Consider the following 22,484-nt stretch of genomic DNA (forward strand, 5'->3'; position numbering starts at 1 on the left):
AGTTGACAGGGAGGTGGAACACTGTGTCCTTATCTCCTGTCCAGACAGAAAGTGTCTGTATGTATGATCAAGATTATCAGCTACTCTAAAAGGTTAAGAAAAAAAACTTTCAATTGGAATATATCAGGCACTTACTGGAAAAAAAAATCGACAGTGATTATGTCCCTTTCTGCATGGTTTTGATGCCCAATCATGTGAGAATAAGCAAACTGTTCCTACACTGGAAAATACTCTTAAAGGTCATCATTGAAAGCCCACTATGATTTTATTAAGGATACAAGAACAAAGGGAAAGAAGTTTTGCTCTATTATTGATCAACTTCACCAAACGCCGTCTTGCTAGAATGTATTTCTGTGCAGTGGAGATCTTATCAACACCAGCAGGCATCACAGACTGACACAACTAAAAAACAAAACAAACACAGTATTAAGAACTACCTAAACTAAATCAAAAATTTAATGAAAATCTACTCTAAGAGGGTGGCTTGTAAATACTAAGAAAAATATTCATGTAACTTGAAACATCCTTGAAGAAATAAACATCCTTTATTATCTAGTTAGGAAGCCAGTAACCTAAAAAAATGAAGTTGAAGAAGTAGTTGAATTCCACATGAATATTCATCTGCCACTTTTGAAAAAGTCTTGTCCCTGAATCAGACATGTCCAATCTGCTGATGGGCCAACCAACCCTGAATTTCCTGTCAAATTTACAACAAAACAAAACAGGTTTTTCAACCAGTAGGTGTTAACAATGCCCTGGAGAATTTCTTTAACATCTGTCATGTATCTTCTGAAGAAAATGTAAACTTCTAGAGCACAGGCAAAAATACAGTCATCAATCAGAACGTCCCCTCATCACTCCCCTAGATGGCATACCTATAAGCACCATGGACTGACTTCAAATTCAGACTCCCAGTTTGGCAGAAGGCAGACTGAACACTCCACTGAGATGCTGTGGTTATTAGCAGCACCTTTAAGTAACATGGGTGGGGGAATGCTGCCAAGTGTAAACCACACAATTTCAGGGACTGCCTGAACCTAGTCAATAAACTCCTGCCTCAACTTTCCTTGCTAGCTGGATGGCTTTGGGTTAAGTTACTCAAACTTCCAGTGCCTCGGTTTCCTCATTTAAGAAATGGGAGTAGCAACAATATCCACCTCATGTATTCAGGTAGAACTTGTAGCTCAGGGCCTGGCACATCGCAAACACTCGATAAATTAAATGCTTCCTCTGATTATCAGAAGAGGGGCAAGGAGTAGGCTTTGACCACTCTTAAGAATGACAAGGAGTCTTCCAGGAAAGCTGGTGCAAACCAGGAATGCAAAATGGTTCAACATCCAGGTTGCCACAGGATACCAAGAGATGCCTTACAGTTCAGCTGTGCCAAATGGGAAAGAAGGCAGGCTTCTTAGGGAGCAAGCATAGCCACTGAGCTATATAAATGCCAAGAGGTGATTCTAGGTCACTGAGAGCAGGCAGTCAAGTCTGATATGCTATCCCATTTGTCTGAAAAATTCACTCAACAGATACTGAATATGCTGAAGGTACAGGGGCATCTTATTCAAGGAACTGCCTCTACTGAATAAGCGTCAGCAACAGAAACCTAAGTTTCTCAGCACAGGTTTGAGGGTAGAAATTACCAAAACTTTACTCAGAGGCCAGTCACCATTCTACTGAATAATGGTGGTTTTCTTGAACAGGTACAACTTTACTGTCTTTCATCAAGAGTTTCTATGCTTAAACAGAGTGGGCTAAGGTGAGGGACTCTTCTTCAAGTCACACAGAGGAATCATTTTACTTCCTTTCGTCTCATTGCATCCATCATCTTTACTCAAAAGTTTGACACCAGTACCTTCTCCTTTGTTAGTAAAAGCAATGGCTTCTCAAAAGTTTCCACAGCTCATTATTAAAAGTCATACCTCTTTTATCTCATCCGGTGGAAGCTGCTCTACATTCTGTAGCTTGTTGACACTCTGTCGATGACTGTCATAATAGCTGAAGAAATCATTAGCACTCTGTTTCAGCAGGTAAACAATAATGCCCAAACCAGGCAGGCGCCAATATGGAACAACTGGAGCTTGGGTATCTAACAGAGATAACAATAAAAAAACAATGTTCCACCTACAAGCATTTTATATGAATTTCAAATGACCTGTTTTAAAACAAGGGATGTCCAGAAATTTAATGGCATGTAAACTAATATTAAAACCAACCCAAGACTACTTTTAAATACCACTGTCACTTCAGAGGAGTGGTGAGGAGCTGCTGTCATCAGGTATGTACAGAAGGTTGGAGATCTTGAAAGAATAAGGAAACATGGCTGATGGACACAGATAGACCTTCCCTTTTCCAGGTGAAGATCTCTGAGAACTCTGTGTTATGAACCTTTACCCCCATCTCCCCACCCCACCCCAGGCACACCCATACACAAGCCACACACACAAGTCTGGAGCTTCTGGACTGCAGTGAATAAATCCTGCTTCACCCTCTGGCTCTAGTTACATGAATTCACTGCCAATCTGCATCTTTCTGGTTGCTATATTCCCAGCTCAAAGTCATTCTTCCAAATAGATGAAATACTCAAAAAATGTAATTACACTTAAGCTTTAATCTTTTACCACAGTAATGCTACTTGGATAGCAAAACAGAATGATCTGCCTTTTACTTGATTACCTTCTGATGAGGGTACAAAGGACAAGTGGGATGTCAGAAGTTTGCAGAGGGAAGATCTAGAGAGCAGTAAAACTACTATTCTATAGGCAGTCTGTATGGTGCAAAAAGAACAATTTCCTCTTAGGACTAAAGGATTTCTAAAGAAATACCTTAGTAATTTCAACTTCAACTAGCAGGAATTCCTGACTGGCAGGAATACTGAAGGAGAGAGCTGTATTTGCCTCCTTCACTACCATCTGAACTTTGCTCTTGAGTCAGATCTTAGATTTCCAGGCAGAGGCGAAGAGGGAACAGTCCCCTTCCAGTGGATGTTGCCACCAACCCAAGACAGACCAAGGACATCCTAAGCTCACTGGACTTGCCAGGTTTCCCTTTCCAATCAATCAATGCCTTTCTGATACAGAGCTTTCTCCTAGTGAAATCAGATTCCCCGGCCCCAGGTAACATCTGTGGGATATCTACCATGGTAGGAAAATATCCACAAAGAGGAGGATCTAATGCTGAGAGTATTCCAAAGCATTTCAGGAGGTCTCACACACTAACTTGCTCAACCCTAGAAAATATTAGAGCATTCAGAGGTGGTATTTCTTAGATATCAGATGATCATGGCTCATGAGAAATTTGGCTACAGAAACAGATTTCACAGGAAAGATCACAAGATCTAGACAACAGAAGTACTATAGGAAAGGGCCCTGGGATCACAGGTAATAATAAATATACTAAATGATAAGAATGGTGAAAATAGCAATAGCTAACATTTAGGTAGTGTTAAGTGCCAGGCACTATTTATATATATTCACGTATTTAATCCTAACAATAATTCACTAGGTTGTTTTTACTGTCAGATTAAAAAACTGATGCACAAAGAGACTAACTTTTCTTAAGTCATCCCAGTGACTACTGGGATTCAAATCTAGGCAGTTCATCAGCAGTCTGCATTTCTGCATTTTCAACCACTAGGTTAAACTGGCTCTTTACAGCTAAGTATCCTGGAACCTATCACATACCTACCCACTCTCTTTCTAGAATTGGCAGAGGAAAATATTTTCATTAACTCTTTAAGAAGCCTGAGGAAAAACAAAGATCAATTTATAAGGCTTTATAAAACTTTACCTTTGAGTATTAAACATCAAAGAATGATATGATATGCAAAAAATTGGCTCAAAATGAGAAGAAACTGAACGAAATTTTAATAAACTAGTGATACACAATTAGCATTATGATCAATGTTTCTGAAGAGTAAATGACAAAATTATAATTTTGTGTGAAAATCTTATGTTCAGGTTAAATTTATCTTAACAAGTTAGATTCCAGAGGGAAGAGTTAAAGGTCTGTCAAGGTATATAGGCCTATAGGGATTATAAACAGATCAAATTTATCTGCAAACTGCCAGGTAGAAAAGGGACAGATTAGGTTAAATGTCACTGCTGGGTGATAGGAAAACCACTGTTCTAAATGAAAATGGGTGTTTGGGTAGGATTCTGCTGCACAGAAGAGAGGCATTTTAAATGAAGATATGGATAGGATGAATATAAAATGGATGGAAAAAATTTAAACCACAGAAACCATAAGCAGAAGGCATTCTGACAAGGAAGAAACAGGATTTACACTGCCTGATTTCAAGACTTAGTCAGTGTAATGCTATGTAAGACATTGTATAAAGACAATGTCAGTAAGAATAGACATACAGATCAACAGAACAGAATCAAGAGTCCAAAAGTAAACCCAAATTTATGCAGTCAATTGATTTTTAACAAAAGTTAACAAGGTAATCCAAACAGAATCTTTTCAATAAACTGGATACAGGCTCACCAGTAGTAATCAAGGAAATGTAAATTAAAACCACAATGGGATATCACACACACACACTAGAATGGTTAAAGTTTAAAAAGACTGGCATACCAGCACTGGCAAGAATGTGTAACAGCTAGAACTCTCATACCTTGCTGGTGGAGACAAAAAATGACTGTCATTTTGTAAAACAGAATGGCATCATCTTATAAAGTTAAACATACCATAAACGTAGCAATTCCATTCCTAGGTATCTACTCAGATATGAAAATATATGTCCACACAAATTTCTATATGCAAATGTTCACAGCAGCATTATTCATAAAAGCCAAAGAAATGGAAATAAGCCAAATGACTATAAATTAGTGAATAAACAAACTGTGGTATATTTTTACTATGGAATATTGCCCAGCAATAAAAAGGAACAAAATGGTAATACACACAACATGGATGAACTTTAAAGCACTGAACTAAGTGAAAAATGTCAAAAAAATCACACAAAGAACTACATACTGTATGATTCTGTTTATAAGAAATTCTGGAAAAGACAAAACTATTGTGACAGAAAGCAGATCCTGGGTCAGGGGTCAAAGATAAGTCAAATGCAAATGGGCAAGAAGAAACTTTTTTTTTTGAGAGGGCATCTCTCATATTTATTGATCAAATGGTTGTTAACAATAATAAAATTCTGTATAGGGGACTCAATGCACAGTCATTAATCAACCCCAAGCCTATTTCTCAACAGTCTCCAATCTTCTGAAGCATAACGAACAAATTCTTACATGGTGAACAAGTTCTTACATAGTGAATAAGTTCTTACATGGTGAACAGTGCAAGGGCAGTCATATCACAGAAACTTTCGGTTTTGATCACGCATCATGAACTATAAACAATCAAATCATGTGATTATTCGTTTAATTTTTATACTTGATTTATATGTGAATCCCACATTTCTCCCTTATTATTATTATTACTATTATTATTATTATTATTATTATTTTAATAAAATGCTGAAGTGGTGGATGCAAGATAAAGGTAGAAAACATAATTTAGTGCTGTAAGAGGGCAAATGTAGATGATCAGGTCTGTGCCTATAGACTAAGTATTAATCCAAGCTAGACAAGGGCAATAAAACATCCACAGATGCAGAAGATTTCTCAAGAAGAAACTTTTTTAAGGAGAAGAGATGTATTCTACATTTTGATCATGGTAATACTCACTATACATTAATTACCAAAATAATTCACACTGTATTACTAAGATGGGAGAATTTTACTGTATGTAAATAATACTGCAGTTAAGATCTTTAATCCTACTAGCTAGGACATTTTGTAACACACAAATAGAGCTCTTAGCACAATTTACATAAAATAGAGATTATATGTTGTTGCACTAATGTATTTTTCAGAATCTCATTCAACTGAATATGTATTTTATGTGAGTAAGCAATTTTCAGGGAAAATAAAATCTTGAAGAGGATGAAAATGTGACAAAATGCCAGACATCCCAAAATAAAAGGCTTTTTGAAATCACCAGCAGTCCACCATTACCACCACCAAGCCCAAGATGGGCTTGTCTTTTGAGTGTCCCATGGGGTAATTTAATCAATCCATAATCCTGCCTCATATCCCAAATCTTCCCTAATGTGTCATAAGCAAATCATAGGCTAAGTTGGCTTAACTTAGTATCTAAATTTTACTTTGCTATGTTAACAGAAATTCAGAGCTATAATACAAAACTCAATTTAGACACGGTGTTCAGCATAACATGCACAAACCTGCCTGTTACAGTTTCATATTTTTCACCCAGCTAGCTTACTTTCTATTCCTAGGTAGGTCCTTTCTTTTGGGTTTCAAGTCCAACTCTCCCCACAAGGCTCTTCTAGATTTATCCTAAGAAAATCTTAACTGTCTCTATTCTCTCAAGCTTTCCAGCCATCCACAGGTCTGACAATAGTACCTCCTCACCACTCCTTACAATCATTTAAAAGTTTTCCCATTAACTACTTGTAAAGAAAAAACTGCCTCTTACTGGGGCCAACTCCAGCTTGTCATTGTCTAGCAGCTTAAATCCTCAAATACAGAAAGGAAGGAATAGGCTCACCTTGCCGGGGTCCATCTCTATTAACGGTTTCTGACAGGCTGGGGGTGAAGAGGCACACGGCATGTTGAAAGGTAGGGGAACTCTGTAACATGAGTGCCTGGCAATATTCCATGACATTGGCACAAATCTACAATGGAAGAAGAGCAGTAACAAGAACTTAGCTCCCCAGTGCCCTAGTATCATAGAAATCCAGACTTGAAGGAGAACAGTTACAGACCAATTTATAAAATATAACAGAATTATAAATCAGTATGTAAAATTTTTCAGTTACTTTTATCAGATATTTTAAAGACATAAACAACTTTAAGAATGGTTACACAGTCTTACCTGTTGCATAGCCAGTTCTATCTCATCTTTCTTGCCCACTCTATCTCCCTCCACATTATCATCTTGAAATTTAAACAGACGCAGTCTGTCAGAGCCACCAAAGCGACTTAGTAGTCCTAAGCACTGGCGCTAGAAAGAAAAAGATACTTGTTCATACCTAATTGCACATGCTTAAAATTGGTGCCCTCTTTCTTGGAGGCGGGGGTGTAGAAAAAAGGAAAACTCAGTGGGGAATGGGATCACTCTTTAGAGCACCTGAATTCTTTCTCCAGCTGAGTCACTAAAGATAACACTGTTAAAGTTCACCTTTTTGCAAATGTTATTTGCTTGGCAGTCAACTCATTAAAAGAATACCAATTTTTTTCCAGCAGTTGATCCCACTATAATCTTAGTGTTGCCAAGCAATTTTTTGCATCACACCAAATAATTCCTTTGTAGATGTCCATTAAATAAACACAAGTTGATGAACAACCAGAGATGAAATAAGATGACAAAGAGAAGACAGTTTGTAAGAGAAGACAGGCATGTCCATGATAATTTTGTCTACAAAGGCTCAAATTTAAAAGCTATTATTCCTGCAGTTGCTTCTGGGGACTTGGTAAAGGGGTTGTGAACACACAGGTAGTGTTGGCAGATGAAACGCACATGCCAACTGCTTGAAATGTTGATTATCTTTCACCTGAGAGTACTATTAGTCCTAATGTTCTCAGAAGGAATGGACAAGCTTTTCAAAATTGGCAGTATACCCAGTGGTTAGTATATGGGTTTGAAATCAGAGACATGAGTTCCAACAGGAGGTATATGACTTTTTGCTGTGAAACCTGGAACAAGTTACTTAACTTCTTCAAGCCTCCATATTCACATTTCTAGAGTGAAAACAGCAATTCCTACCTTTTAAGATTGTTGTCAGGATTACCTGAGACATGGAATTACATTTAAAGTGTTTAGCATAAGTATTCTGCATAGTAAGTAGACAATAAATACATGCACTTTAAAAACTGGTAGCATACACACACAGAAAGTGAAGTACACATATACACACACATATATATCCTATTTAAACTGATGTTAATTACATAATTAGTTTGGATAAGACATAACATATTAAGGAGACTATAACATGAACTTATTTTGCCAAAATAGTTGTATCTGTTTTTAAAACTTGTAACTGGCTGTTTGCTACTCTTAGAGATAAAACAGATGCACAAAGACATTTTCAGAGGTCACCTTATGGAAGATTCAAAGGAAAAAGCCAGAAGACTGAAGAAAACCCAAAGTGTCCAGGCTTTGTTGGCACGAGTGCAAGCCTTTCTGGAGCACTGTTCGACAGTGATCCAGAACACCCTACATGTAAACCTTTGACTCAGGGATACCAGTTACGTTATTTAATCTACACTTTAAAAGATTTGCACACAAAATTGCTGAGGGTGGCATTTTTCTTTTGGAGTCTTCAAAAACAGTTTGTGAAAAGAGAAATGGTTAAGAAAATCACTGTCTCAAGTACACTGTACTATAAATAGAATTACTCTGCAGCCAATAAAAAGATGTTCAAAGCAGGCCTGGAGGTTCCCAGAAAGACTGATAAAATATCTAATTAATAAGGTACCTCAATAAGTTTGAATGTATTGAAAGATTATACAACTGGAGGAGAGTTCAGAATAAATTAGAAATGAGTACATAAAACCCAAGCAAATAACAAAAGAAACAATTATTTACTGTAGGGAAAACACAATGTTACACAGACAAGTAACATATCACCATGGTTTAATGATAAATAACATTTACACAGTAAGAAAAGTAACACTAACTATCGATCTGCAAAATTATGATATAATTATGTTGAGTTGGGGTGGGCATTTGTGAGAAATGTACATAATATTGTATGGTGGAAGGAAAGGAATAAAGAGGTCTAAATTCTCATCTTCCTTGATAGAAAGTCAATAGATTCCCAAAACTGGAAAATCAAGTAGCAGCAATATTAAGCATATTATTTTGAGACACCAAAGGATCTAATGAAACCATAGAAAGTGTTTGTCCAAATTCCAGGGAACAGACTGAGGGGGGGTGAGAGAACTGTTGTATTTTATTATATGGCTTATAGCTGCTCTTTAAAGAAAAAAGAATCAGTTACCTGGAATCTTCCAATATGTCCCTGTAGCTCCATTAGAGATCCTTCATTTACATCAACATCAAGTTCACTTAATATACCTACAAAATTTGGAATGCTTTTAAATGTAGTTTTTTAGTTAACGAAATAAAAACATTAAAAAACTAGGAAAAGCAGTTCTGGTATTTTATATTCTTTATGTGCATAAACATAGACTTTGCCAAGAAGGAGTTATGAAAAATATGACTTTACAAACACTGCATGTTCATCAACATACATTCATTCACATGTGCTCTAAATCTAGATTGAATTAATAACTTTACAAGGCACTTTTTAAAGTTTTAGGATAAACCTACTTTTTATTTATAACCATAAAAGTAAAAATTTTCTAAAGTCACCATTAAATTACTTTTTCATCAAAGAGTTTAGAATATGAAACACCAGAATGAAACACATTTCTTTTCTCTTTGAACTCTTCTAGGTAGTTATCACTTAATTTTTTTCCCCCTTAAACAAAGCATCGTTTGCATAGACACAAAAAAGATTCTATTCAACTTCTCAGTTTGGATCCACTACAAAATTCCTCAATCCGGCTGACCAACTTCTTAGCGCACCACAGCTCCTTTCATTTCTGGTGGAGCCCTCTAAGCAAACCCACACAGGTCATTCTCCCCCCACTGATTTCTCTGTCCCATGTCTGCAGTCATGCTGAGAACCCACCTGCACCTATCCCAGCAACCCTAACTTCATTTTTTCACAATTCCTTTAATTCACTTCTTACTTATAAGCATACGCTCCACAGTATGTAATCCACAATCTGCTCATTTGTCCCTTATAACAATAAGCCCTCCTCTTTCTAGATTTCTCAGCCCATGACTCCAACCTAAACCTACAGAAAATTCTCTTACATCTGGAACATGCTGGCTTGTCACACGCCACCTGCCTCCTTACTCCACTAGATCCCAACTCTTCCCACCTCCACCTGCTCTGGAAGTCTGCTCCCAGAATCACGTTCTTCTCCAGCACACTAAAATACCCTGCCAGAGGACTTTTCTTTACTATTTGAAAATATGTCCAGGTTTCCCTTGTACTCCAAAACAAAACAAAAACAAGCAAAAACCTAGTTAATCTCAAATTCTTGAAACGTTTTTTCTACATTGATATTTATAATTGTTATGTCCTCCTTTCCCATCTTAAATTAAACCACTTGAACACTGGATTTTGCACCTAACACTGCATGGGACTTTGGCTTTTTCCTCTTTGTCCTCAAACTTTCTGATCTCAGCAACATGTGTGGTTATTCCAGTTCTTTTCTCCGCCTGCACATCAACTGCTGTCTCCACTTAGAAAGACCACCAATTCTCAGTTTCTGTAAGATCTTCAGTTAAATGCCACTGACAATCCTGCATATACAAAACAATGTGTAACCAAGGGCTAAACACTGCAGAATAGGATTAACGGGAGTGAAAACTGGTTTTAAAAATTGTTTAAAATTTTGATTGGGAGGATATTTGGCATTACCTTTTTAAAAAAATTCAAGTATATATATTTCTGACCAATAACTTCCAGGAATTTATCAAGCCTACCAGCTCAATTCTACAGAACTGTACTGTATACACACACAAACACACACACAGTTATTAAATGCCACACTGTTAGAAATTTAAAAAAATATCGTAATAGTCAGTATGCTGTAGGAGTTTGGTTAAACAACAGAGGTCTTATTAACTATCTCACAATGAGAAAACTTTGTAGGCAATAAAAGAGATGAGGTAGGAGTTATATGTGCTGATGAGAAAAGATCTCAAGACACAATGGGACAAAAAGTTACGAAGCAGTGAGTATGGAACAATTTCACTTGAATAGGGAAGGAAATGTTTATACACACATGTATAAAAATCTCTAGGAAAATAAACTAAACTGATAACTGACTCCTTTTAGAGAGCAGGAATTGCTGGTCAGGGTATTTTTACTCTGTCCTTTTGATTGAATTTATCATGAGCATGTTAAAATAAATTGTGTTTTTAGAATATGATCTTAATACACTGTCAGGATCAGATGTTGCTATTAGCAAAATAAAGAATTTGTATGCATTAAAAAAAATTAATGTAAGGAGATTTCATCAATAAAACCACCTTGTCAGAGGATTTGATAAAAGGTAAATTTTCTTTATATCTAAATTCAAGGCTTTTGGGTTGGGATGGCAGAATGAAGTGATATCATAGAATGTTCATCCTATCATCAACCTACAAAATAAATGAAATTCAACAGAAAAGGAATGGGACCAACTTTGCCATAATCACTGAAGAATGGTGGTGGCTAAAAAAAAAAAAGGAGAGTAAATTCTGGTGGCCTAAGCAGCATGATCTAGCTCATGACCCTTCCCCATCCCTCAGAAGCAGTATGGTGAGAAGAAGATAAACCAACACAGTCTTGCAAATTCTCATAGAGACTCTGCAATTTGCAGAGAAGCATATTAGAGTAATCAGGTAAGCCTTGGAGAAATCAAAGGAACACTGTTAGGAGGAAAAGCGCCATTTAACACTATGGGACCCTAGTAGAAGCAAGAAGGATGGCCTGACTTGGTACTAAGGACACCGTGGTGAACTGGGGAAACGAGCACAGTAAAACCACAGAACTGCGAAACACTATGTCTGCATGGAGTGGAAGCACATCTCCAAGTGCTTCAATAGGGACTGCACTCTGCTCTCCTAAGCCCTCTTTTTTTCCCAATACAAAGAGCTCAAGCACTGAGACACGCTGGAGAGGAAAAAGTATTGAGGGTGGTGGGATGGAATCAGGGTTGGCCTCAGACTTCACCAGAGCAACATTAAGATGGAGGCAGTACAGACAGGATTTAAGCACACAGGCCCAGAAGGTATACTGCTGGCAAACTATACTACCAGTATAGTCTATGTGACTTTGGACAAGTTAATGTCTCTCTGCCTCAGTTTCCTCATCTATGAAATGTGGGTAGTAATAGCTTTACCTCATAAAATTGTCATGAGGATTAAAATAAATTAACATGCTAAAAAACAGTATTTGACATATAAATGCTTGATAAATATGAGCTATTATCATTAATATTACAAATTTCAGAGAAAGAAATCATAATCAGCTATGCTATCATTTAAGAATAAGGGCAATTTTTAGATGTTTGTAAGCTTTAGAGAATTCAGAGACTGTAACATACTTCTTCCTGGGAGATGGAACCTCAATGCAAACTAAAAATATCAAGAGGTAACACAGGAACAGCAAGGCCCTTAGAGGAAAAAAAACGGTTTATTTTTTTAATGAATCCATGTAAATATACAAGTATACCTAAACAGCTGAGGAGTATGGTTGCAGGATTGCATGTAAATATTATAAAAACTGACAAAGTAAAAATAATACAAACATAATCTGATGGTGGAAGAACTATAAGTCATTTGATCTTTCACATCAGGAGTTAATGGATTCTGTCTAAAACATACATGTAATAAATTAAAATGAAAAAGAAATGACCAAATTTTCTTAATAATTTTTCATAATCTTTTCTTCTTCTTAATCATAGTGATCTTTTAAGAACTAATATCTCTTATACTCTTGTAATGATGAAACATCTGTCTGGAATTCAGCAATGTCTTTAATTTCTCTTCAATTCGTTTTTTATCTGTTAAGTGCATGTAAAATTAGTTGTTTTCTAAAACTGCATAAAAACAGTAATTCCATTCTCGTAAGTTACCCCTGTATGTCTCTGTTTCTCTGTATTTATCTTGCTTTCATATATACATATACATAGAACAGTTTCTGAAAAGCTATTTGCCAAGTGTTAACATCTGGTAATTTCTAGGTAGTAGGATTCTGCGTGTTATTTATTTTCTTGAACTCTTTGAAGTTTTTATATGAGCAGATACCATTTTCATAAATATAAATTCATTACTTGAAAAAAAAGCAGTTAATTCTTAGCAACAATTTTAATTAAGTCATACATAGCTGCAAATAAAAACCTCACTTGATTAAGTGTGTGTCAGTCTGTAAATATTTATTACAAGTCCACTCAATGTAATCAACTCACCAGGAAGTGCTGCTTTACTTATGATTCCTGTCAGCAGAGCCAATTCCTGCAAAGACCCGGCGCTAACATCCTGACAGCGCAGGATAGCTTGTATAGTATCAGAATGCGCAATGAGAAACTGCAACACCTAAGCACAAGGGAAGGACAAGAAATGGAAAGAACAGAGGTGGAAGAGTAGGAAATTACATTATAAATTTATAATTCATCTTTTTAATATCATTAAAGCAAGTAATTTGATGTAATGAATTATGATGGATGTAACGTTAGATAAGCAATTGTCTTTTGCATTTATATAGTTTATTCAAGAACCAAACATTTACCTAAAATTCCTTAGAAAGCTAAAGGATTATTGCAAAGTTTAGAAACTAACATATTTAGAAGCTATTGTAGAAGAGTACAATATAACTTAGAATTACTATATGAAAACTCTTTCTTGACCCCATTTTCTTTTTTTTGTCCAAATAGAACTAGAATGTGAGTTTAAAATGAAGGGGTATAAAAAGGACTTAGAGTATTCACATTGCTCTATGAAAGTCTGACTAGCCTGACATGGGGACAATTACATAAAAGCTTTCGTTTAATTCTCCTTTTGATATGTTAAATGTGAATGAGAGAAAAATCCTGACCTCTAAACGCAGCCTTTCACCTTTGCATTTTGTAGTGTACCATCACGAAGGACTAATGATTTTCACATAAGCCATTTCAACTAGATTATAAACGCCTTAGAGGGAGAGACTATGCCAAAAACAAGACAAATACCGCAATCACTCAGGAACTGTGTCCCTTTAATTTTTTAATGAATTTCTGGCGTTAGCCCATAATTGCTGATGTAGAACTCAGTAATTTGTAATTTTAAAAGCTCCTCAAGGAGTTTTGCTATAGTCACTACAAGACTGGGATTGGAAAACTACCGTCTTCTATCACAATGTTCCACTAAAAAATCTTAATCTCAACTGGAAGGAAGACTAGAAGAGTCCTTGAGTTTTAATGAGTTGAGCACCCGTGAGAGGGGCAGAATGTCACCTAGACTAATGCAGGGAAAAACAAAGTGCCACAAAGAAACAGCAGCATTCTATGGTGCTGAGATAAGCCTGAAGACTGACGGCAGGGAAAGCAGATAAAATTACTACAAATTCTGAGGACATAGTTTCTGAGGGTGTCACAGTAATACAGCAATACAATAAAAGATTGCAATTCATAATAAGCCTAATGAATCAGCTGAAAAGCTAAATTACATATTATATTATTAGTTTAAGAAAACAAAGATTTTTTTTGAAGGTTTCACTGAAAAGCAAAAATAAAACTAATTTCTGATGCTCAAAGAAAAAAATACTAGAAAATTCACTGACTTAAATTATTTCAGTCCCTAAATGTGACATTATCATCTATCTTTTGTAATTTTCTGCAAGGCCTAATAGAGTACATAGCCTCCTCTCAAAAAATACCTCTTTAAAATAACATTTTAGAAGCCAGCTTATTCATATCACAGTAACTGCTTCCTCTTATAGAAGAACAAATTATATTCTTACTTTCCATTTCGCTGTTCTATTAATTGTGGTGTTTCATTCAAACAAGAATACAAAGAATGGGCCAATGAAATGCAAAACAATGTACAGAGGACTGTTTTCAATACCTAGGACTGCCACAAACAGTATAATGAAGGTAAATTCACTTATGCTTTCTATGCCTAGGGTCTCTGCATTTGTGAAATGAGGATTTTGCACTAGACAATTTCTACATTAAGTACTCCCCTTACCTGCCCTGCTGCTTGCAAGTGCTGGGCCATACTAGATGTAAGGATGACCTGGCATAAGCGGAGAGCCGGAAGGAGAATTTGACGATACCGGTCCACTGGCGTAGGGATGAACATGGGGGGCTCTCTCATGCTAATAAACATGCTTCATTCATTTCCACCAAACAAGGAGAGAAACAGTTGAACAATTAGGGTACACTCTACCAGACCCTGCCATCTCCATGACAAACCATCAAAGGTGGCAGATAAAGATGTGAAGTTACTAATGGGCACTCTGCATCCCATACAATTAGTAAAAACACAATTACTTGAATTTTGAAAAATCTTCATAAAGAAAATATGCACCATTTGAAAAGGCAATGCTTGGACTTTCCTAAACCTATTTATTTTATTCTAAATATCCCCATGGGCATAGAGACTATGTGTAAGAAACAATTAAAAAGAAAAAATGTTTACTTCCCCCAAATTTCCCTCTCCTATACCCAAAGTCAAAAATCAAATAACATTGTCAATTGTATTAAAAAATACCAAGACTTAAAAAGTTAAAAAGGTTTGCAAAATCACTAACTTTTAAGATTGTCTGAGAACATTGTATTAATAAACTACTATTACTGCAAATATTCAAATTTTTGACAAAAGAAAACGGTTGCCAATATGGGAATAAAAGGAAGTAGAAGAAAAGCTTTACACAGACAAGTGATAATAATACGCTATGAACTGAGTAATGTAATTAACTCAATCCTCTTTACCCAATAACTCTCATGTTTAAAACGTTGGTAAGCAATAAAAAAATTTTTTGGGGGGGGCGGTTAAACAATTCTACAGGTAAGCCTGAAAAACTCAAATATTCAATTTGGCAATGGATCTTTCGAAGAAAATTAGTAAAACTGACCGATGTATTCTTTACTGCTAAAAGAGTATGCTATCTGCCTAACAAAGTTGTGATCTAACAGAAAAAGGAAAAAGAAAATCTATTTTCAGACTGAACTTGGAAATCTGTTAAAAGGCTTGAAATTTAAAAAAATTGACTTGAAGCTTTCAAATTAGTAAACAGGTGGAAATGTTAAAATGTTTTACCATAAACGGTAAAATGTTAAAATGAGAAAAGTATAAAATACTATTCAAGTCACAGAACACTATTGAAGCCAGGAAAAGGAAATCCACAACAAATTAGAATTACAATTCTTTAAAAGACCATTACAACTTAAAACATGTATTTCAACTGAACAAAACAATTAAGTTGGGAAGAAAAACATTTATTAACAAAATGCTCTCCCATTTCCCTCTATTACTGCTCTAACATGAAAAGCATTAGGTTCCTACCCTCTTTTACCCAACTTCCATTTATTAGTAAATGGCAGGGGTGTAAAAAAAATTTTCAAAATCAAAAAATACTGCTCAAACAGAATTATAAACCAGTGGCAAAACTGTTTGGAATTTCTTTTTTCCTTAATAGTCCTTTAGGGGGAACTTAACCAAACTAGTCCTTATGGACACTTACCCCTGTGGGTCCATTTCTGGGCGCATGTCATAGACTTGGCACTGTGCCAGTCTCACAATCACCCCCGACCTTAGCAGCTCTAAAGCGCCCTGCTGTATCTTAGCCACTCTTGTGAGAAATGCCTAAGAAATTACAAAAGGAACATCATCAGTAGAGAAATCATATCCAAGGGGCTCAGATAAAAGAGAGACTCCCAGCCGGGTGTCTCTCTCGGGCACCTACTCGGGAGGCTGAGGCCGGAGGCTCGCTTGAGCCCAGGAGTTCTGGGCTGTAGTGCGCTATGCCGATCGGGTGTCCGCACTAAGTTCGGCATCAATATGGTGACCTCCCGGGAGCGGGGGACCACCAGGTTGCCTAAGGAGGGGTGAACTGGCCCAGGTCGGAAACGGGGCAGGTCAAAACTCCTGTGCTGATCAAAAGAGAGACTCCCTTACTGCATATTCCTGATCTTTTAAATCATCAGAGAAATTCTCGTCTAGCTGTGAAGGGGCACATTATACCACCCTTCTCACATGATTTTTATGAGGATTAAACGGCACAGCGCATCTGAAGTGCCGTACACAACGCCTTGTATGACTGAAGTAGTCAACCAAAGTACAGTTTCTGTCGTTGTGTGGGCAATGGAGGGCAGGGAGGAGCGTTTCGCTAACAGCTGTAGCTCTCATACCTAGCACCATGCCTGGTGTACAAAAGGCATTAATAAAATACTTGCAGAGTGAGTGGAGGGAAAAACGAATGAGGACTCTAAGACGTGCTTCTATTACTATTTGACACTGTTATTTTTAATCAGGAAGAAACAATTAAAACAATTAGAGGAAAAGAAAAGATGGATTACATACTGTAGTGAAAATCCTGGTTTAAGGTAGAACCAGCACATCTACCTTGGGAGGCTCAGTAGGCACCTGATGCAGTCAGAATCTTGCTGTGGAAGGACAATGTGGCTTACTACTCTCCTCACACAGCACAGGGTGTCATACCGCTAGCCACTGCCAACAACCTAAGCAAGTGAGTGGCAGTCCCATGACCCAGCTAACCCTCAGGCGCACTTCAACTCAACTTTGGCATGCTTAGAAGATACATTTCCAGCACACGTTCCTCAATGTAAAACTCCTAAGATATGTCTACAATTCACATGATAGATATATTCAAAATGTAAGCAGCATTAATGCTCTTTAATACATCCATAGCCCCAAGTGGAAAATGAGCTGCTATTTAACTTTCAATGAATATAAAGCCTTACCATTTTGGATTCGTAAGTATAAAGGGCTTTTAAAAGGGGAGGTTGTGGAATGAGTAAACTCTGCAAAGTATGGTCATCTTCTACCAAGCTGTCCACAAGCACCTTCAAATAGCCGCTGTTAGAAATATACAAAAGCCATTGCTGCTGCTTATCTACAGAGACAATCCGATCAAGTAGCGCCAGTGCCAGCATCTGAAGAAAGAATAAATTCAAGTCCAAAACACGAAAGTGGCTACCAAAATCAATGAAAGGAACTGCTTTTATCTGGAAATATTCAGAACTTTTCTTATAAGGAGGATAGTTGCAATGAAACTTTCTTATTTTCCTTTATAGAGAAATTGAAAGCTATGTATCCAAAACCTTGATTAACAAAAGGAAAATTTTCAGGTCATATTTCTGAAACAAAACCCTAAATATTAAAACAGTGGCATTAAATATGTTTTTCAGAATCTAAATATTACTGGTTGGAGGAAAAGGTTTTTAAAAATAGCTTTTTTCCCTAATTACAAAGCTTTAAATGCTCATTACAAAAAACATAGAAAAGTATATAGAATATACATAGTCTAAACACAGTTAATTTTGATCTATCTCCTCCCAGTCTTCTTTCTATGCACAAAAACCCTTCAAATATTTTTCTAACATAACCAAGAATTTACTACACAGTTTATATTTTACCCTATTTTTAAAAATCCTGTTTCCCATGATCTTCAAAAACATGATTCAAATGTTGTTTTATTTTCCACCAGTCCAAAGTCACTTTCTCATTGCATTATCATAGTATTCAAAGAAATACAAATGAAAATTCTCCACAAAGCAGAGAAAGATATATTTAGTATAAAATCTGTTAACACAGAATTCTCTTAACGAAAGAGCTTTATTAAGCAGCATCTCTGTTGTTTCTACCAGTATAAGGATGACCTTAAAAACAGCAGAAAGATTATTCTGAGGGAAAATTCTGAACTAACTGAGATTTTGAACAGAATTAAAATATATGAATAAACAAAACAGAATTCGAAATTATAGCAAATGAGCAAACTCACTAAAAGACTTTACAGAAAATAATTCTCATATCTAACATACATTTGAAAATTTATACTTTCAGAAGTCAAACTACTTATTCAGTTATACTACTTAACAGGAAATACTATACCCTTCCAATCTCATGACCATCACAAGCGTCTCGACAGACCACTTCCATGAGGGCAGCGCCGTAGCTCTCAATGATAGCTATGTTTTCTCGCTGTAATTTACTAAATACATCTTCAGGGGCTGTCAGTCTTTCCCACATGGTTTTCTTGGCTAAAAGGGTTACAATAGGAAAAGTTTATCACATTTCAATGAAAAACAGTTTGGAAATTTGAATAATTACACCTCAGACACAAGTAGAAAAATCCTTTCATGCTGCATGTACACGAAGGCCCACCAACCAGTAAGTTCTAATTTCCTTTCTCCTCTTAACTCTTGATAATTTATACTTGGGGCCAGCAAAGGCCCATGAGAGAAATCTGACCTGTTTTTTATAAAGTTTCAATGCAACACAGCCATCATTATTCATTTTCACATTGTCTCTGGCTGCTTCCCCACTATAATGACAAAGCTGAGTAGCGTAAAAGACAGCATATAGCTTGCAAGGCCTAAAATACTATCTGGCACTTTACAAAAATAGTTTGTTGGTATTCTGGCATATATCATCCAATTTAAGACTTACTGTTTCATAAAACATATGTTGCCATTTCTACTATATTATGAAAACAACTCAATTATTATTTCCTGCTCCCTGGAACTGAAAATGGTCAGTCACCAGATGATTACTCATTTCTGTTTGTATTGTGAAAAACTGGAAATAATCTAAATGTCCAAAATGGGTAGGCGAAATGAATTGTGGTATGTCCACATGTGGAAAAACCAAGAGAGCTAATCAAAATATTTAATGAAGGGGAAAAAGTCTATAAAATACTAAGTGGAAAGAAAAGGGAGTTTATAAATCAATACAAAAAGATGGTAAAGCTGTGATAATTATCTTAGAAGAGTAGAATATGTGACTTATTAGTATGTTCCAATAAATGTTTATCTTGACATAAAAAATAAAAGGCATTTTTAAAATACCTTTATTTATAGTTATTAATTTTCAGTCAGGTTCTAAGGTTCTAGGACCTGACTCAGACTGCAAATAAACAAAAGGAGTGGTTAGAAATCTACATCTAAATTCATGTCAAGCAATAAGCCTATACTTATTATGCACACATATACAGTATAGCTAGTTTTTAAGCCACTTATTGAAGTCAGACTCAAAGGACCAGAGTCAACAGCAGGCTCTATGAAAGATGCTCTATGAAATTCTTTTAGTCCCACTACATTATGACAAAAATCACAAGTGTATTTGTATATAATTCTAGATCATACTAATGCCTAGACCATAAAAATTTGAAGTCTCACAATACGATTCTCAAAAATTTTTAAATGCCAATAAATTGTTTTCTGATCTTCCGTTTAAAAAGACAAATGGCGGTCGGAGCCAACATGGTGGCATGAGTAGGACAGTGGGAATCTCCTCCCAAAAAACATATATATTTTTGAAAATACAACAAATACAACTAATCCTAAAACAGAGACCAGAAGACAGAGGACAACAGTCAGACTACATCCACATGTACGAGAGCCCAGCGCCTGGTGAAAGGGGTAAGATACAACCCCTGGCCCGGCAGGACTCGAGCACACCACCCCCCAGTTCCCGGTGGGAAGGAGAGGGAGCCCAGGACTGCTAAACACCCAGCCCCAGCCATCCTCACCAGAGCACAGACACAGTGCATGCGTGGAGGGCTGGAAACTAGGGAAACAGAGCAGCAAGACCTCTGAGCGGGTCCCGAAGCTGATGCCCCTGTGACAAAGAAAAGCGAGTGCTTTTTGAAAGTCTTAAACGGACAGGGACGCAACAGCTGGACAGAAATAACCCAGGTCACAGCCCAGCACCTGGAAATTTCAGGGAAACCTGGGCACACTAACCCCCTAGGCAACAGCTCTGAGACCCTCAGGGAGGTAAACAGCCAAACAGCCCCCCTGTCCATTATCCCTCCAGGGAGCAGCCATAGCACAGAAGCAGCCTGAGGCTGGCCACGCCCACAGCAAGGGAGCTTCCTCCATACCAGCCCGGCAAGACACAGACCCAGTCTACACGCAATTGCCCAACACAGGCCACTAGGGGTCGCAGTTATCCCAGTAAAGAAAGGCCAGTAGCAAGTGAAAAGTTTGGCCCCCCCAGCTGACAGTCAATAGCACCTGTCAACAAGAAAAGGAAAAAAATATGATCCGGACAAGACTAACCCAGACAGCTTCGGCATCTGCTACATCTTCCCCTGAGAAGGAACCTGGGGAGATAGATTTAACCAGTCTTCCTGAAAAAGAATTCAAAACAAAAGTCATAACCATGCTGATGGACTTGCAGAGAAATATGCAAGAACTAAGGAAGGAGAATACAGAAATAAAACAAGCTCTGGAAGGACTTCAAAACAGAATGAACGAGATGCAAGAGACCATTAATGGACTAGAAAACAGAGAATAGGAACGCAGAGAAGCTGATGCAGAGAGAAATAAAAGGATCTCCAGGAATGAAAGAATTCTAAGAGAGCTGAGTGACCAACGAAACGGAACAATATCCACATTATATGGGTACCAGAAGAAGAGAGAGAAAAAAGAATAGAAAGTGTCTTTGAAGAAATAATTGCTGAAAACTTCCCCAAACTAGGGAAGGAAATGGCCTCTCAGACCACAGAGGTACACAGAACTCCCATGACAAGGGATCCAAGGAGGGCAACACCAAGACACATAATAATTAAAATGGCAAAGATCAAAGACAAGGACAAAGTATTAAAGGCAGCCAGAGAGAAAAACAAGGTTACCTACAAAGGAAAACCCATCAGGCTATCATCAGACTTCTCAACAGAAACCCTACAGGCCAGAAGAGAACGGCATGATACACTTAATGCAATGAAACAGAAGGGCCTCGAACCAAGATTACTGTATCCAGCACGACTATCATTTAAATATGAAGGAGGAATTAAACAATTCCCAGACAAGCAAAAGTTGAGGGAGTTTGCCTCCCACAAACCACCTCTACAGGGCATCCTACAGGGACTGCTCTAGATGGGAGCACTCCTAAAAAGAGCACAGAACACAACACCCAACATATGAAGAAGGGAGGAGAAGGAATAAGAAGGGAGAGAAATAAAGAATCATCAGACCGCGTTTATAATAGCTCAACAAGCGAGTTAAGTTAGACAGTAAGATAGTAAAGAAGCTAACCCTGAACCTTTGGTAACCACAAACTTAAAGCCTGCAATGGCAATAAGTTCATACCTCTCAATAATCACCCTAAATGTAAATGGACAGAATGCACCAATCAAAAGACACAGAGTAATAGAATGGATAAAAAAGCAAGATCCATCCATAAGCTGCTTACAAGAGACTCACCTCAAACCCAAAGACATGCACAGACTTAAAGTCAAGGGATGGAAAAAGATATTTCATGCAAACAACAGAGAGAAGAAAGCAGGTGTTGCAATTCTGGTATCAGACAAAACAGACTTCAAAATAAAAAAAGTAACAAAAGACAAAGAAGGACATTACATAATGATAAAGGGCTCAGTCCAACAAGAGGATATAACCATTATAAATATATCTGCATCCAATACAGGAGCACCAACATACCTGAAACAAATACTAACAGAACTAAAGGAGGAAATACAATGCAATGCATTCATTCTAGGAGACTTCAACACACCACTCACTCCAAAGGACAGATCCACCAGACAGAAAATAAGTAAGGACACAGAGGCACTGAACAACACACTAGAACAGATGGACCTAATAGACATCTACAGAACTCTACATCCAAAAGCAACAGGATACACATTCTTCTCAAGTGCACATGGAACA

General features: G+C 37.1%; 1 protein-coding gene across 4 annotated transcripts in view; it reads right to left on the reverse strand.

Moving 5' to 3' along the window:
- Positions 1-22,484, reverse strand: part of NUP205 (nucleoporin 205) — an 80,416-nt gene that overhangs the window by 2,806 nt on the left and 55,126 nt on the right. For 3 of the 4 annotated variants that reach the window (XM_073238398.1, XM_073238397.1, XM_073238399.1), the window contains 10 exons: positions 18,703-18,851; positions 17,553-17,744; positions 16,313-16,434; positions 14,815-14,956; positions 13,059-13,185; positions 9,026-9,102; positions 6,895-7,023; positions 6,568-6,694; positions 1,920-2,086; positions 279-402 (listed from right to left, as the gene is read on the reverse strand). In XM_073238398.1, the coding sequence (XP_073094499.1) occupies positions 279-402; positions 1,920-2,086; positions 6,568-6,694; positions 6,895-7,023; positions 9,026-9,102; positions 13,059-13,185; positions 14,815-14,956; positions 16,313-16,434; positions 17,553-17,744; positions 18,703-18,851 (1,356 nt within the window). Of the gene's footprint in view, positions 1-278; positions 403-1,919; positions 2,087-6,567; positions 6,695-6,894; positions 7,024-9,025; positions 9,103-13,058; positions 13,186-14,814; positions 14,957-16,312; positions 16,435-17,552; positions 17,745-18,702; positions 18,852-22,484 lie in introns of those variants that run through there. The other variant, XR_012132090.1, reaches the window with a different exon arrangement.

Source organism: Manis javanica, chromosome 6, assembly GCF_040802235.1.
Source record: "Manis javanica isolate MJ-LG chromosome 6, MJ_LKY, whole genome shotgun sequence".
Taxonomy (NCBI): domain Eukaryota; kingdom Metazoa; phylum Chordata; class Mammalia; order Pholidota; family Manidae; genus Manis; species Manis javanica.